Raw genomic sequence first — 15,305 nt, forward strand, 5'->3', positions numbered from 1 at the left:
TCTATTGAGGTGACCCACTCCCTGCAATCACTATGGGGAAACCAGCTGAGTGCACTTAGTGGGGGTCTTGGGACTTGCCTGCGGGCAGGGGCCTTAAATTGGGAAACCTAATTTAGGCCTCTTTTCTCAAAAAGAGGTTCAGAATTTTGGGAAAGACTAAGAGGAAGGGGGAGGAGGGTCTTTTTCATGTTAGATCATTATAGGGAAATTGGATTTATTTCTTTGGCCACTTCTGGGTTGAATTTTGGAGTCCATTTCCAAAAGAATAAATGGGCTCTTCTCGAGGTGCGGAGGGGGGGGGTCAAGTGGCTAATAAAGGCACAGGTTGGGGGAAGGTTAATTAGAAACTTCTGAATGTCTTACTTTGATTTTGGATCCTGAGTGTGTGTGTGTGGGGGGGGGGCGGGGATTAGTCTAAAAGTGGGCTTGGAATGTAGGTGCTTATGGGTAGTTATATGGGGTTAGGCTCCAGGTCTGATGAGTTCTCCTTCAGGGCTCCTAGCTTCTCCAAGGTAGTCAGAAGTGCCCCTCCCACACAGGTATTTGGTGTCCTCTGTTTTAGGACATCACCTGTGAAATGTAGAAATCCATGTATGTATGTAGAAATCCATAATCTTGGGTCTTCCCCTCTCAGCCAAATCAGAATCTGCATTTGAGCAAGATTTCTAGGTGACTCGTGTGCACATTTTAAATATTTTTTTTTATGCACTCCTTTTGGTGGACATAATATCTTTATTTCATTTTTATGCAGTGCTGAGGTTTGAACCCAGTACCTCACGTGTGCTAGGCAAGCACTCTACTACTGAGCCACAACCCCAGCCCCTGAAGTACAAAGTTGGGCCTTTCCCTTTGTGCTGCCTGCCTAATAGCTTTTGTGTGCATTTTCTTTTGATATATCCTTCCTGGGGAACCAGAGATGTTATCAGGGTTTCTTCTCTGGGCAAATTGTATTTGGTTTCTTGCTCCGTGCCTCCCACCTAGTCTATTTCCCTTTAATCAGTGGGATTTTTTTAGTGGAGTTTCTAGATGGTGAGCTGCCTTTATATATGCTGTTTCAGTTCCTTATGGAACTAATACTAAGCCAGCTGGGTTTTTTGTTTGTTTCTTTCCTTTTTTTTTTTTTTTTTGCCATTATACATGAGCTCTCTCTTTTTTTTTTTTTTTTTTATTCTAACACTCTTCATAGTTTTATTCATTGCATTTCATGTAGCGACTAAGAAGAGATTGTTAGCATTGTGCTGGTGACTCTTTGCCAACATGATAGGGCAGATGAACTCTGATTCCATGGTGGCTTCACTGCCTAGCCCCTGTATTTCTTGAAGTGGGTTTGGTTTTGGAATCTAAAGGGCCCATTTTGTTCATTCTGTTTTTTCTTGACCCAGAAGCTTGATATTAAGTATGGCTCTTATCAGTTTTTCTGAAGCTAAGAACACATCTCTCTTACACAAAGTATGCACATTCCAACTTTCTTAACCCCCTCAACCCAACCCCTGCCAAAGTAAAACCCTTTGAATTGAGTGTCTAGGTGCTACCCCATGGCTGGAGATTATGTGGGTACTGTAGATTATGTGTAGATTATATAGGTACTGTAATTTGGGGTGTTGGCTGGTGTTCTTGGTTACTGTTAAAATAATATATTCACTGGCATTTTCCTTGGGGGACTTTTAATTTTCTGTAGTGTTCAAAGTCCAGAGAAACCCGTAACATTCTACTTAAAATGTGATGGATATTTCCAAGTGTGTTAATCTTCCTTGGGGCTTGAACAGGAGTCGCTCATTGCTATGATTGCTTCTACAATGTGTTTTGCAGTGGTTAAATGAGGAGAAAATCATCCAGAGGCTTGTGGAAATAGTTCACCCATCGCAAGAAGAAGATGTAAGTTCTCTTATGTGCCTATAAATTTGATTTTAAAAAATACAGGCAGTATTTATTTGAGCACAGAACATACTTGTTTGTATAGCCATGAAGATAACAGAGAAGGGGGCAGAACAGGCATTCCTTTTTTTTTTAATACCAGGAATTGACTCAGGAACACTAACCACTGAGCCCTATTTTGTATTTTATTTAGAGACAGGATCTCACTCAGTTGCTTAGCACCTTGTTTTTACTGAGGCTGGCTTTGAACTTGCCATCCTCCTGCCTCAGCCCCCAGAACTGCTGGGATAATCTGTCATTCTTGTGTTGACCGTTTTATAAATAATTTTACATTTTGCTTGAAGCCAGAACATTTCCAGAAATATGATACGGCAGGCCCCCGGGTTTCATGCTGAACCTGCTCCCTTGGTTACAAACCTCTTCTGTCCACACTTCCTTTTCTTGTATACCTGTTTTTAATGCAAACAATGTATTCATTTCATCCAGTCTGACTAAAGTTTTGCACTTAGCAGTATCTTGGTCACCATCATACCCTTTGGTAACTTTGTTGTTTTCTTCCTGATCCTGGACTTAATGTTCCAATGGATTTGGCCTTTGCCTGGATGCTAAAGATTGTCTTGGCATTGGAGCTTACAGACCGAGCCCTCTGCTGAGGAGTCACCTGTCATGACACAATTGGTGTGTCTCTCTGAGGTCTGTAAAGTTGTCACCTCACTTATCAGGCCAAGCCATGTGAGACTGCCCGTAGTTGACCCTTCCACCTACAGAGTTCCTTCTGTCCCATCATCATTTCCCCATAGGGTGATGCAGGCTGTGTCGAGAAGCCTCTAGGTTGCAGATTGGAGCAGGGCAAAGGAAGAAGTGCATAGCCAGAGGGTATTCACTTCCCAGAGGTGAATTTTCTGTGGAATTTAAATGGATCTAACTGCTTCTACTCTGGTCCATTTAAAACCTTTTGGTACCTGGAGTTTATCCTAACTAAGCTTTGAAAAGGAGTGTCACCTCCTCCTCATTTCCTCTTGGGCTGTTCAGTACATGCTCTTTTATAACATCTGTTGTTGTTGCCAGAATTGGCATTCTAACCGCATCCCTGCATAGACCTGTGCTGTGTGCTAAGGGAGTACCCCTGGGCTAGAACTCCTGCGTGGGGGCTAATAGGGTGCTGAGCTCTCCTGCTGTGGGTCTGTTGTTGCAGGAACACTGTTCTCACACATTGGAAGTGTGGCCACTCCAGAGTATGGTGAGCAGTGAAAAGCAGGGCCTGTTCCACTCTAGGAGTAATTTCTACAAACAAGGTCTATGGCACAACCTGATTGCTTAACAGGATATAAGACATGTCAGCGGGGTACAGGAGATATTGATAAAGGAAAATACCAGTTCTGCAGCAAGTCTTTGAGAAAGACAAAGCACTGCCGACTTCAGCACCTCCCTGCCTTACTCTGAAGAAAGTTGGTTTTGCCTTTGGACAGACTTGCTGATATTCATGTTTTGTGTTAAGTGATAGATTGCAGGTTGAAGCTGCACTGACCAGTTACTGTTCATCAAGGAGTGTTAGGCTCCTGATTCCAGTGGGAAGGTTTGGCGATCCTGGTGCCTTACCCCCTCTGCTAAAGTGGAACAGCACTCACTGTGAGCTAGGCTGTTTCACATGCTAGAGTGTAACGCATGTGGATCCTGAGATTTCAGAACTTCCCTGGAAGGCAGGCAAGCCCACTCTGCACTGCGAGATATAGTTTAGTGCTCTTACCCATTGGTGTCTTACTCAAAGTTGTATTTCCTGTTGTTTGAGGAGTTTTTTTTTTTTTTTTTTTTTTAAAGCTAGCATGTCCATGTGTTGATGCTGATGAAAGTGTGTTTGGGGAAGATGTTCTTTCCAAGTGTTTAATTATGGAGCTTCTCCTGGTCAGAACTCGAATCACATGTGCTGCACCTAGCAAGACAGCAGTGTCCAGCACTGTAAAGGAAAACCCCTCAGCCTGAATAGCAAGTGCTTACATTGAGCTCCTTTCCAGATTGACTTCTTGCTCATGGAAGCTTATGGACAGTGTTAATTTGTGTTATTTCTTAAGAAATCCACCCCCCCCCTTTTGCTATAAGGTTAACTTCCAACAGGTTCATAACTAAAATTGTACTTTCTTTCTTTAGCGGCATTCAAATGCTTCACAGTCACTTTGTGAAATCGTTCGCCTGAGCAGAGACCAGATGTTACAAGTTCAGAACAGTACGGAACCAGACCCCCTGCTTGCCACTCTAGAAAAGTATGTTTAAAACTCTGTTCTCATTTTTCTTAGTGGTGCTGTTTGATGTGTTACCTCAAGAGTGACTGATAAGTGAAGTATTCCTCCTGTTGGAATTGTGTCCTGAAAACACCTGTGGTGGTAAGAGGCAGGAAGCCTGCTTCTCATACAGCCTTTGTGGCACCCAGTAGAAACCCACAGGGGATGAAGGTGAACGAGTGACCTTTATGTGTAGACTTCGAACTTGTCACATGTGTAACATAGAAGTCTACAGAGCCACCCTAAGATACGATAGTCACATCAAAGCTGTAGTCAACACCTCCAGGAGCTTTTGATGAAGAATAGTCTTGGGTACATATGAATTTGACCCGTTTTAATTGGCAGTTTCTCAAGAAGATTTTCCTAGGGTTTACTGTCCTTGGGCTGACTAGGGGCGACCTGAACTCTTTCCAGATTGGGGTGATATTATTTCATATTTTTTTTTTCTGGAAGAACGTTTACTGTCAACATGTGCAGACATTTGACCTGCATCCAAACAGCTAATAGTTATATTAATAGAGTGTTAATTTAATAATACTATTCCAGTTATTCATCCAAAATGGGGAAATATATTAATAGGGGGCGACCTGAACTGGAATAAGTATTATTGTTTTGTTGTGAACCCACAGGTGCTTTACCACCAGGCTATATCTCCAAACCTTCTTTTTACATATTTATTTATTTAATTACTTAATTTATTTTGAGGCTGGGTCTCAGTAAGTTGCCCTGGCTGGCTTCAAACTTGGGATTTTCCTGCCTCATCCTCCCAAGTAGCCAGGATTACATATGTCCACTATTGTGCTTGGCCATACGTACTCCTTTTAAACATACAACACCTTCTACGTTCAAATCTTTAATATTATTCTTTAGATTGAACCTTCTAAAAGTCCCATTTAGGTTGGTTAAAAATATTGAATATTAACAATTTCATATTGTATACTACGTTGCTGTCCAGTAAACATAAAAGCCACATACAATTTCAATGCTTTTATATAAAAGTCTTGAAATCCAGCATGTATTTTACACTTAGCACATGTCAAATCAGATGAATTCAGTTGGTGGTCACATGTAGTGAGTGGCCTGTGCAAAGTGAACCCAAACATTGGACAGCGTAATAGTGATCTGAGTTCCTCAGGCCACCACAGCTCTCCATCTACACAGCTTTATTTGAGCCAAATGTATGAGCCAGAGAGCCATTGGGGTTCATGTTTCTGCTTGCTTTTGTAATTAAAACTCAGTCAATGGTAAGTTCTTGAATGAAGATAAGTATATGCTTATTATTTGTATCATGCAGTATTAAAGTAAATTTTCTCAAATACAAGGACCTGATGAGTCAGTGGCCCTGTGATGTCACCAAATAAAATCTCCAATGCACTTGGCAGTGGAGAGACCATCTCTCATTGTGCTTCCCACAGTCTCATAGGGAATGGGAATCAAACCTTCCATCTCCTGGTATGTTCTCACATTGTGATGGTTCTTTTATTGTCCATTGATTATGAAAAACACAGTGACAGAAGACTTCTTTGAGTTTAAGAAACCCTTGTTAATCATCATGGCATCTGTATATATTTAGTAAATACATTATATAATAATGTAAAGTATCTATTTAAATTAATTATTTCATAACAGTGTAGATGATTTTTAAACCAATCTTCTGGTAGTTTATAATACACAAATGAATTGCCTAATTCTGTGTTACAATGGCTAGGAGCCCACAGATGGGGTACTAATATGTGGATGAATATAAGTTTGTACTCATGGTTGAGTTTGAAATGAGCTGAGGATAAAGAGAATGGTAAAGAATGTGGTTAAGTGGGCTAAAGTGTTTAGTAATCAACATTTAGTCTGGGAGGCAGTCTGGGCTTAAATGAGTGCATTCCATTTAGTAGCTCTGGAAAATTTTGGAGTTCAAATATTCTTTATGTGAGTGAACAGTTATTTTTGGATTGGACTATATGTGTCTTTATCCCATTTGAACCAATTTTTTTTTTTTTTTTAAGTGGGTCTTTTCTGTGGCCACCTATGTAAAAACAGAAGCTAGGAGGAGCCATTACCCCATAGATAGGGTAAAGAACCTAGGTGGCTTCATGCATAAATTATTGGTGTTTATCCAGTAACTCTTGTCTTTTAAAGCAGAAAAGTGAATATATTCTCTCGTGTAAATAAATGCTTTTTTATCTAAAGAATGTGAAAGCATTTCCTTTTACCTTGTTTGATAAGTTTAGTCTTTTTGGTTTATGGTTTTCTCTGTATTTGAGGATATTTGTGTTTAGGTAAGACTCCAAATATGGCATATCCACTGTATCGTTGCAAGGTTTTGCTGTGTTGTTTTTTTCCATCACCAATTCTTTCATGAATAAGGCAGACTTCCAATTTGATGTAGCCGTGAAATGCTCAGGCCTTTTAGCCTATAACTTTAGGTCTTAGCAGGTGTGGAAGTGTGACATTGCTGTCTTACAGAAAGAGTGCTCTTGCTGTTGGATGAGGAAAATGTGGACAGGTACAGGTGTGTGCTCCAGTACCCTCCACCTGGAGTGAGCCACCATTTGAAGAATGTACATATATACTGTAGAAGGCAATCTGTTTTCCAGTGCACAGTTCCTGACCTGCATAGATTCTATAGACTTCAGTGTCTTGTGTGACATTTACAGTACTCTTGGCTATTGGTCTTCCAATCCGTTTTAGTGCTGCTCTGGGAGTGTGGGTCTGAAATTGACTTCCTGCAAGGGGACCCTCTGAAGTTAACATTAGATACCAGTTTTGTTTGCTTCTCCCTAATAGAGATTCTTTCTTACTTGCTGCCTGAGTCTGGAAAGAGATGGTTAGTGAAACTGATGTGCAGTGCAGTGAGTACAGCGATACCTTTGGATGTCTGGCAACTTTCCAGATGAGTAGCCAGGGACAATCTAGCTATGTGTCACATTTATAAGGGAGATCCTTCTCTTAATTCACATAGATTTGGAAAATTACTGAAATATATTAAGAAGTTTTCTTGGAGGGTATCCATTATAAATTGGAAGTACCAACCTTTATGTCTTCCATTGGTTGTGATCTTGCATATGAGAGAGAGAAGTGGAATGGGAAGAGCCTTCAGAGAATGCTTTTGGGGCAATAGGTTACCAAATTTTAACTACAGAGTAAAAGGCAGTGATTGATGTTCTCTTTTACCCATTTTAGAGCTTTCTTAATTCTGCATTCATACTTTTGTGGGAAAACATTTATGATTTCTAATTTGCTGTTTTGAAAAGTGTTCCTCCTTATGTGGAGGTGAGGCCTTCTAAGTTTTTTTTTTTTATCTCCCTCAGCTATCACCACCACCTTCATCTGAGCCGGAGGTGACATCCAGCCTTGCAGTACTTGTTGGTCTCAACAAGATTACCAAAGTGACACAGGGCCCAGATTATTTTGCTGGGGGGATTGGGTAGGAATCAGTAGCTATGAGAGTGGTATTTATAATCACAAACACTTGCCTCCCTTAATAAGTATATCAAAGTAAATTATGTGAAACAGAGATGCCCATGTGCAGTAAGCCCTTCTTGAGCTATTGTGTGACATGATGTTGCAGTCAGTGCATTACTGTTGATTTGTTTCCCTAGGCAAGAAACCATCGAGCAGCTTCTATCAAATATTTTCCATAAGGAGAAAAATGAATCAGCCATAGTCAGTGCGATCCAGATTCTGCTGACTTTGCTTGAGACACGGCGACCGACGTAAGCTGTCCTTTTATCATATGAAGCAATCCATGTTGTTTTTAAAAGCTAAGTTAAGGTCTTGGTAGATAAGTCACAGTAGCATGCTCTTGAGTGTCAGGTGCTGAATCTTCTGTGTGAATGATAATAGTTATAGGATTGCTGTGTATTATGGGGGTGCAATTGAAAAATGTGGTTTGATAAATGTTATTTACTAGCATTATTTAGACTCTAGTTATTTGGGTTTTATAGTACTTAGAAATATTACTGAAATAAAAGCTATAGTAGGCAAATCAAAACCATGGATAGTGGCTCAAACACTAAGTAGCATGTTTCTTGTTCATGAAAATTATAAGTGGGTGTTCCTGGATGGTGGGCAGCTCTCCTACAAGTGTTGATTCAGGGACTGTTTGCATTTCCTGATTCTTTCTGCAGATCCTAACTTTGGGTTGTTCTGGGTTTTACCTGTGAGGGTGCTGCAGTTTCGGAGGCTGGTTAAGAGAGATGGACAGTTGGCTAAGGTTTTAAGGAAAGATTTCTGCTGCTAGGTATTTCACAATCAGAAGTATAGAATGTTTTCCATATGTGTAGCTTCCTGTCCCTGGACCATTCTTTAGGTATGTGTTTTGTTACTCTTGACAGTTTTCTCCAGTGCTACTGCACTTACTTTTTGTCACAGTTTTCTAATTGCTCTTGGAGCAAGAGAACTTGAAGAGGCATGTATGTGTAACTATTTGGGAATATATGGTTTACAGATTGGAATTTTCCCTACCTCACTGCATGCATGCAGTGAACCAGGGGACATGAAGAGATGGAGAGTCTGCCCTTGGCATGTGGAATCTTTAGCCATCTAGATTTTTTATTTATTTGTATGTGGTGCTGAGAATTGAACCCAGTGCCTCACACATGCTAGGCAAGCGCGCCACCAGTGAGCCGAGCCACAACCCTAGCCCCAGTAAAGCATAATTTAAGTCATATAATCAAGAACTTTAGTTTCATTAATCAAATGGTGCAAGACTGCCTTGCTGCTCATGCTGTATCACTTAAACAGAGCACAGAAGACAAGAATAAAATAAAAAACAGAGGAAAATTTCTGACCAAAAGGAACTTTGGTCCTCACATGAGAACGATTTACAAAATACCAAGCAAGATCAAGTTTTAAAATAAGACTCAAATCTTAGCTTTATCCCGATAAAATTTCTGAATCCCAGGTGAAAAGAAGTCTTACAAATGTCTGGATAAGGAAAATAGGCTACTTGTAAATCCAGTCAATTGCCAGGCTTCTCATGTGTAAGCTGAATAAATATTGGCATTTAAGGGCACGGCTGTGAGCCCAAGGCACTCTGGATGTACAAAAGCAGAAGAGGCATTTTCACCCCCGTGGGAACTCAGTGTTCCATCTTGTGCTGTTCCTGGGGTACAGTTACTTAATGAGGACTTCACCAGAACCAAACAGAAAAATAAGAATAATGAGCTTAAGATAGGGAAATTATACTGGAAAGTTATGGTCAAGAACAGGTAGAGCCAAGTGCAGAGGTGCATGAATAGCCACTCGGGAGGCGAAGGAGGAGGATCACAAGTTCTAGATCAGCCTCGGCAACTTAGCAAAACAAAAAAGGACTAGGACTGTAGCTCAGTGCTAAAGTGCTCCTGGGTTCAATCCTAAGTACCAGAAAAGAAAAAAGAAATAAGTAGAGGTGTGTAAGTTAATATCATAAATTTAAATGTTAAGAATAAACAATTGGAAAAAAAATAAATAATTGAAACAGGAAGTCACATGTTGAAAAAAAATGAAGTGATTCCAGGTTATTTGAATAAAATTCATTAAGAAGGGGTAAGTGCATATTATGGTTCAGATCTTTAACTGTGGCAGCTGAGGTATGTTTTCATACATGATTTCTTCATCTTGATAAAATTATAGTTCAGAGAGATTTTTTAAAATAAACATTGGAGTAATACATTATTTAATTCCTGGAGTATCTGAGTGTATCTGAGGGTCAGCAGAGTGAAGAAACCCTGGGAGGTATGGATACCCAGGTGATCTGCATACACCTGCAATCCCTTCAGAGAGTACTGGGAGGGGGAGGGGGGCGAACGCTAGAGAGTGAGAGCCGCCACCACAGGACCACCTTCAGCAGTGGAACAGCAGCCTTGGGAGAAAGGCAGTTTTTCTCTAGGATCCTTCTCTGTTCTTGTCCCAGACTCCTAAGCCCCTGAGGAAAGGGAAGCAGCCCCTTTAACTCTGAAGACACAATGAAGACCATTTGTAATAGAAGAAGAGATCTGGGGTGGGGGTAGGGGGAGGGTTCTATCCTGTGGGAGAGGCTAGAACACATTTTGTTCTAGACCATGGTCTAGACCATTAGAGATGCCCTACCTCCACAGCCTAGGGACCCTCAGACTGAGGCCAAACCAGAAAAACACAGTAGAGCATCACCCCCTACCCTGTCCTTCTCCTCCAGGCCTCCAGGTATTAAGGAACAAGTAACAATAGTTTGAGACCATAGGAAAGGCTAGTGTGGGGAGGAGCCAGCTTAAAGGAAGATCTTAAGCTAAGGGTGGAGCAGACATTGAGGAAAAACTTGGCACATTGGCCCTAATCATAAATGCAAAGTAATTTGAGACAAAATTAAATTAGTGCACTGAAGGAAATCATAGTAACAATAAAACCCAAACCTAGCTCAGCTGCTGACTAGATTGATTCATTTGGACTCCTAGGAAAAAGGTGGATCCATTCTTGTATAAATACTGTGTCCACCAGTTTCCACTCTCCTACTCGGATGTCCGTCCATCTGTCAACCAAAAGTTATAAGATGAGAAGACTCCTAACAAAGTCTTGAGAGAAAGTGTTAATGTACCTCAACTCAAAAATGCTAGAACTGCCAGGAAGAGAATTTCATATAAATGTGATCAACATATTGAAGGCATGTGGATAAAGTGGGCAATATGCAAAGAGATGGGGATCTACAGACATGCTGGAAATGGAAAACAGTAGCACAAATGAAGAATGCCCTGAGCTTTTTGATAATCTTTGACATAACTGAGGAGAAAATCAGCACGGGATATCAGAAATGATCCATAATGAAATACAAAGAGACAAAAAAGACAGTGACCTGAGCAAGCCCAAAAGTAATGACATGGCATCAGGAACAAATACAAAATACAGCAAGTTTAATATTTTCTGATGAAACAGGACTCCTTGGAGAAATGGCTGTGACTAGGGCAGGAAACATACAAGATGAGTCTGGAACATCCTATAGCCACAAAAGATAAGGAAGTACTTAGACACACACACACACACACACACACGACAGCTATCTAAGGTAGTAGGTAGAAAGAGCTCCTCATTGCCAAAGCTGAAATAATTTGTGAAATAAAATAATATTGTATTATAGCCAAAATTATAAAATAACCTGTCTATAAATTCATAATGATATAAATGTTTGAATAAAATAAATGAGAAGAGATAAATCTCTCTCTCAGAAGATTTCCAAATAGGTTTTGTAGGTACTCCATCCTCAGGAGTTAGAATGTAACTTCCAACTCTGTAAAGTGTGAGTTGCATATAGTAACCTCTTTCAAGAGAGTGCAATATGGAAAAGAAGAATAAAAAGTACTTTCTCATTAGAGAAACCTGACAGACTGCCTGGGCCAGATAATCAGTCGACTGCACGTCATGTCATGTTGGCAGTGTGTGTCCCGGGTAGTATGCACTGAAGATGGCACTTTACCTTGTGGTCTTCCTCTCAAATACCTCAACCATCAGAAACTACCAGAACATCCTAATGGGGAGACATTCTGCAGACCACCTGACCAGTACACAGCTGTGAAAGTAATCAAAAAGCAAGAGGCTGTCAGAACCAAGAAGAGGTGAAGGAGACATATAACTTACGATGGTATCCTTGGTGGGATTCTGGAATAGAGAAAAGACATTAGGGAAAACTTAAGAAAATCTGAAGAAAGTATGGGTTTTATGTATCAATATTGATTTGTGAATTGTGATAAATATACAATTCTAATGTAAGGTGTTAATATGGAAAATTGGGTGTGGGTTGTGACTGTACTGTTCATACTTTTTATGTATAGGTAAAATTATTCTAATAGAAGTTGATGAAACATTTAGACAGAAAAATCTTAAGAGTACAGAAGACTTGGAAGACACTAGCAATCAACTCGGGCTGATTGACACCTAGAATAATCTTTCTGCAAGAGCAGAGTGCATATTCTTTTCAAGTCATATGGAACTTTCACCAAGTGTCTTAGTCAGCTTAGGCTGCTGTAACAAATTACCATAGCCTGGAGGGTTTACCAGACCTTTCTCAGGTCTGGAGGCTGAGAAGTTCAAGATCAAGACACTGATTTTTAACTCTTAAATTTATTATTTCTTTGTTTTGTGTTTAATTTGTTCTTTTTTGTTCTTTGGGTTTTGTTTTTTTGTTTTTTTGAAGGGCAGCTCACTCTTGTTTCTCTTCATGAGGGCCCCACCTTTATGACCTGATTACCTCCCTAAAGCCCCTTCCTCATACCTTCATCCTAGAAGTTAGAATTTCAACATAAGAATTTTGAGGAGACACAAGCATTCAGTTGATAATGTGGATATAGGCCAATTTTCAGCTATGAGACAAATTTGAAATAATAAAAATCATGCAATATACACCCTCTAGATCATAATGCACTTAAAGTATGAATCAATATAAAATTGATTTCTGAATTAGCATCAAATATTTAGAAATTAAAGAACACACTGCTAAATAACCAATGTCATAGAAGAAAGGAGAAGAAGAAAATATTATCAGATACTTGATATGGAAACAAAACATGCCAGAGTTTGTAGTATACACTAAAAGCAATAGAGGGAACTTTACAACATTAAGTGATTGTATTAGATAAAAAGGAAGAATGTGTCAGTAATTAAGCTCTCTCCTTAAAGAGACTAAATGATAAGCTGGATGTAGTGGTGCATACTTGTAAATCCCTGCAACTCAGGAGGTTGAGGCAGGAATAATACAACTTTGAGGCCAGCCTAGCAACTTGGAGACACTGCCTTCAAAAAGTACTGGGAGTGTATCTCAGTGGTATAGAGCCCTTGGGTTCAATCCTTAGTACCCCCTTCAAATAACAAAACCCTAAAGAACAAATTAAACACAGAACAAAGAAATAATAAATTTAAGAGTAAAAATCAGTGAACTTATAACTTAGTGAGACCCTGTCTTCAGATAAAAAGTAAAAGGGCTAGAGATGTAGCTTTTAGTGTTAGAGCATCCCTGGATTTGATCCCCAGCTCTGTGGGCTGGAGAGAGAGTGGGGGGTGGGTAATTCTAGAAGTAAGAAGAGAAAAATCCATGAAACCAAAAGCTGGTTCTTTGAAAAGATCAATGATAAACCTTTAACTAGCTTGAGTAAGAAAAAAATAAAAAAGATACAAATTAAAAAGAAAAACAAAAAACCACAACAGTACAAAAGAGGGCCGCCAACTGTTCTATGGACATTAAAAGAATAATAACAAATAAATGACAATTTAGGGAAAGAAGTAATTTAACTTCCTTAAACAAATGCCAAAGATCATTTTTGTGTTGCACATTATGTAAAAATTAACTCAAAATGGATGTAGAACTAAACAATGATCCTAAAATTATAAAAGTTCCATGAGGAAACAGAAGGAAATCCCTACAGTCAGACAGACTTTTCTTACATGTATCACCAAAAAAGAAGTAGGTGGTATTAATAGTCCCATATCCGTTAGAAACTGAATTCATTGTTCAAACCTTCAACAAAAAATTTCCTACTCAACTAGAAAGGCTCCATTGATGAGTTCTACCAAAGATGTAAGGATTTCACCAGAATGTAGAAGAGGGAACACTTTCCAACTCAGGTTATAAAGACAGCACCGCTCTGAGGCTCAACAAAAACAATATAGGAAAGAAAAGTGTACAACAAGATTCCACAAGAGCTTAGATGCAGAATTCCTCAAGAAATACCAGCAAGTCAAATCTAACAGTCTAACAATATATTGGAAGTATGACACTCAAGATCAGTGTATCTTGGGAATACACGGTTCTTGTGTCCTTCAAATATCAACAAACTAATAAAACTGATAAAGCCCTTCTATGAGAACTCCATTGGTAGCCTTTTGGGGGATGGGGACTGGGGATTGAACTCAGGGGCACTTGACCTCCGAGCCACATCCCCAGTTCTATTTTATATTAGAGATAGAGTCTCGCTGATTTGTTTATTAACACCTTGCTATTGCTGAGGCTCGCACTGAACTCGAGGTCCTCCTGTCATAATATGGATTATGAGAAGTCATAATCCATATCCTGTGATTACAGGCGTGTGCCACCGCACCTGGCTTAATGGTCAGAGACTGAAAAGCTTTTCCTCCAAATTGGGAGCCAGAGCCAGGATACTCACTGCTGGGATGTCTGCTCAGCTGCTTACAGGAGTCCCTAGCCAGTGTGGAAGGCCAGAGAGGAAGCTCATCCAGATTGGAAGAGACAGTGTAAAACTGCCACAGGTGTTGTCTTTGTAAAAATCCTGAAGAATGTCCCAAAGCCAAACAAAATCCTCTTAGATCTTTTTTTTATTTTTAATATTTGTTTTTAGTTGTAGTTGGACACAATACCTTTCTTTCTTTCTTTCTTTCTTTCTTTCTTTCTTTCTTTCTTTCTTTCTTTCCTTCTTTCTTTCTTCCTTCCTTTCTTCCTTTCTTTCCTTTCTTTCCTTTCTTTCTTTCTTTTCTTTCTTTCTTTCTTTTTCTTTTCTTTTCTTTTCTTTTTCATTTTCATTTTCATTTTTATGTGGTGCTGAGGATCCCAGCGCCCTGCACATACTAGGAGAGCTCTCTTCCGCTGAGCCACAACCCCAGCCTCCAAAATCCTCTTAGATCTAACAAGTATATTTAACAAGATTGCAGAATACAGAAGTCAATATTAAAAATGTACTTTTATTTCTGGTTACTAGCAATGAATAATTGGAATGTGAAATTTCAAAAAATAGACCCAGACAAAATGTACATATAGTTTAATGCTGAAAATGGCAACATTGATGAAATCAAAGCTGACATAAATAGAAATACTATGTTCATGTATTAAAGCATTCAGTGTTTGTTAAGGTGCCAGTTCTCCCCAAACGTATTTGTAGATTTGTTGCTGTTTCAATCCAAATCTAAATGAGGATTTTTTTAAATCAAGCTGATTTTAAAATTTATATGGAGATCCAAAGCAAATACAATAGATACAAAACAATGTTGCAAGAGAAAGACAATATTGGAAGGCTTATGCTCTGTTGCTTCAGGGATTATCATGAAGCTAGGATCTGGTGGTAAAAGAATAGACATACAAACTACTGAAACAGAACCTAGAGTGCAGAAGGAGACCTGCACAGGTGGGATTTGTGACAGGTGTGGAGGTAGTTCAATGAAGAAAAGGTAGCATCTTCAAGAGATGTTCATAGAACTATTGGATGT

At 39.5% G+C, this 15,305-nt stretch overlaps 1 protein-coding gene across 21 annotated transcripts in view; it reads left to right on the plus strand.

Annotated features, from left to right (window-relative positions):
* Positions 1-15,305, plus strand: part of Ppp6r3 (protein phosphatase 6 regulatory subunit 3) — a 134,868-nt gene that overhangs the window by 69,139 nt on the left and 50,424 nt on the right. For all 21 annotated transcript variants that reach the window (XM_076847728.2, XM_076847729.2, XM_076847730.2 and 18 more), the window contains 3 exons: positions 1,810-1,875; positions 4,021-4,133; positions 7,748-7,861. In XM_076847728.2, the coding sequence (XP_076703843.1) occupies positions 1,810-1,875; positions 4,021-4,133; positions 7,748-7,861 (293 nt within the window). The remainder of the gene's footprint in view (positions 1-1,809; positions 1,876-4,020; positions 4,134-7,747; positions 7,862-15,305) is intronic.

This window comes from Callospermophilus lateralis, chromosome 2, assembly GCF_048772815.1.
Source record: "Callospermophilus lateralis isolate mCalLat2 chromosome 2, mCalLat2.hap1, whole genome shotgun sequence".
Taxonomy (NCBI): Eukaryota; Metazoa; Chordata; class Mammalia; order Rodentia; family Sciuridae; genus Callospermophilus; species Callospermophilus lateralis.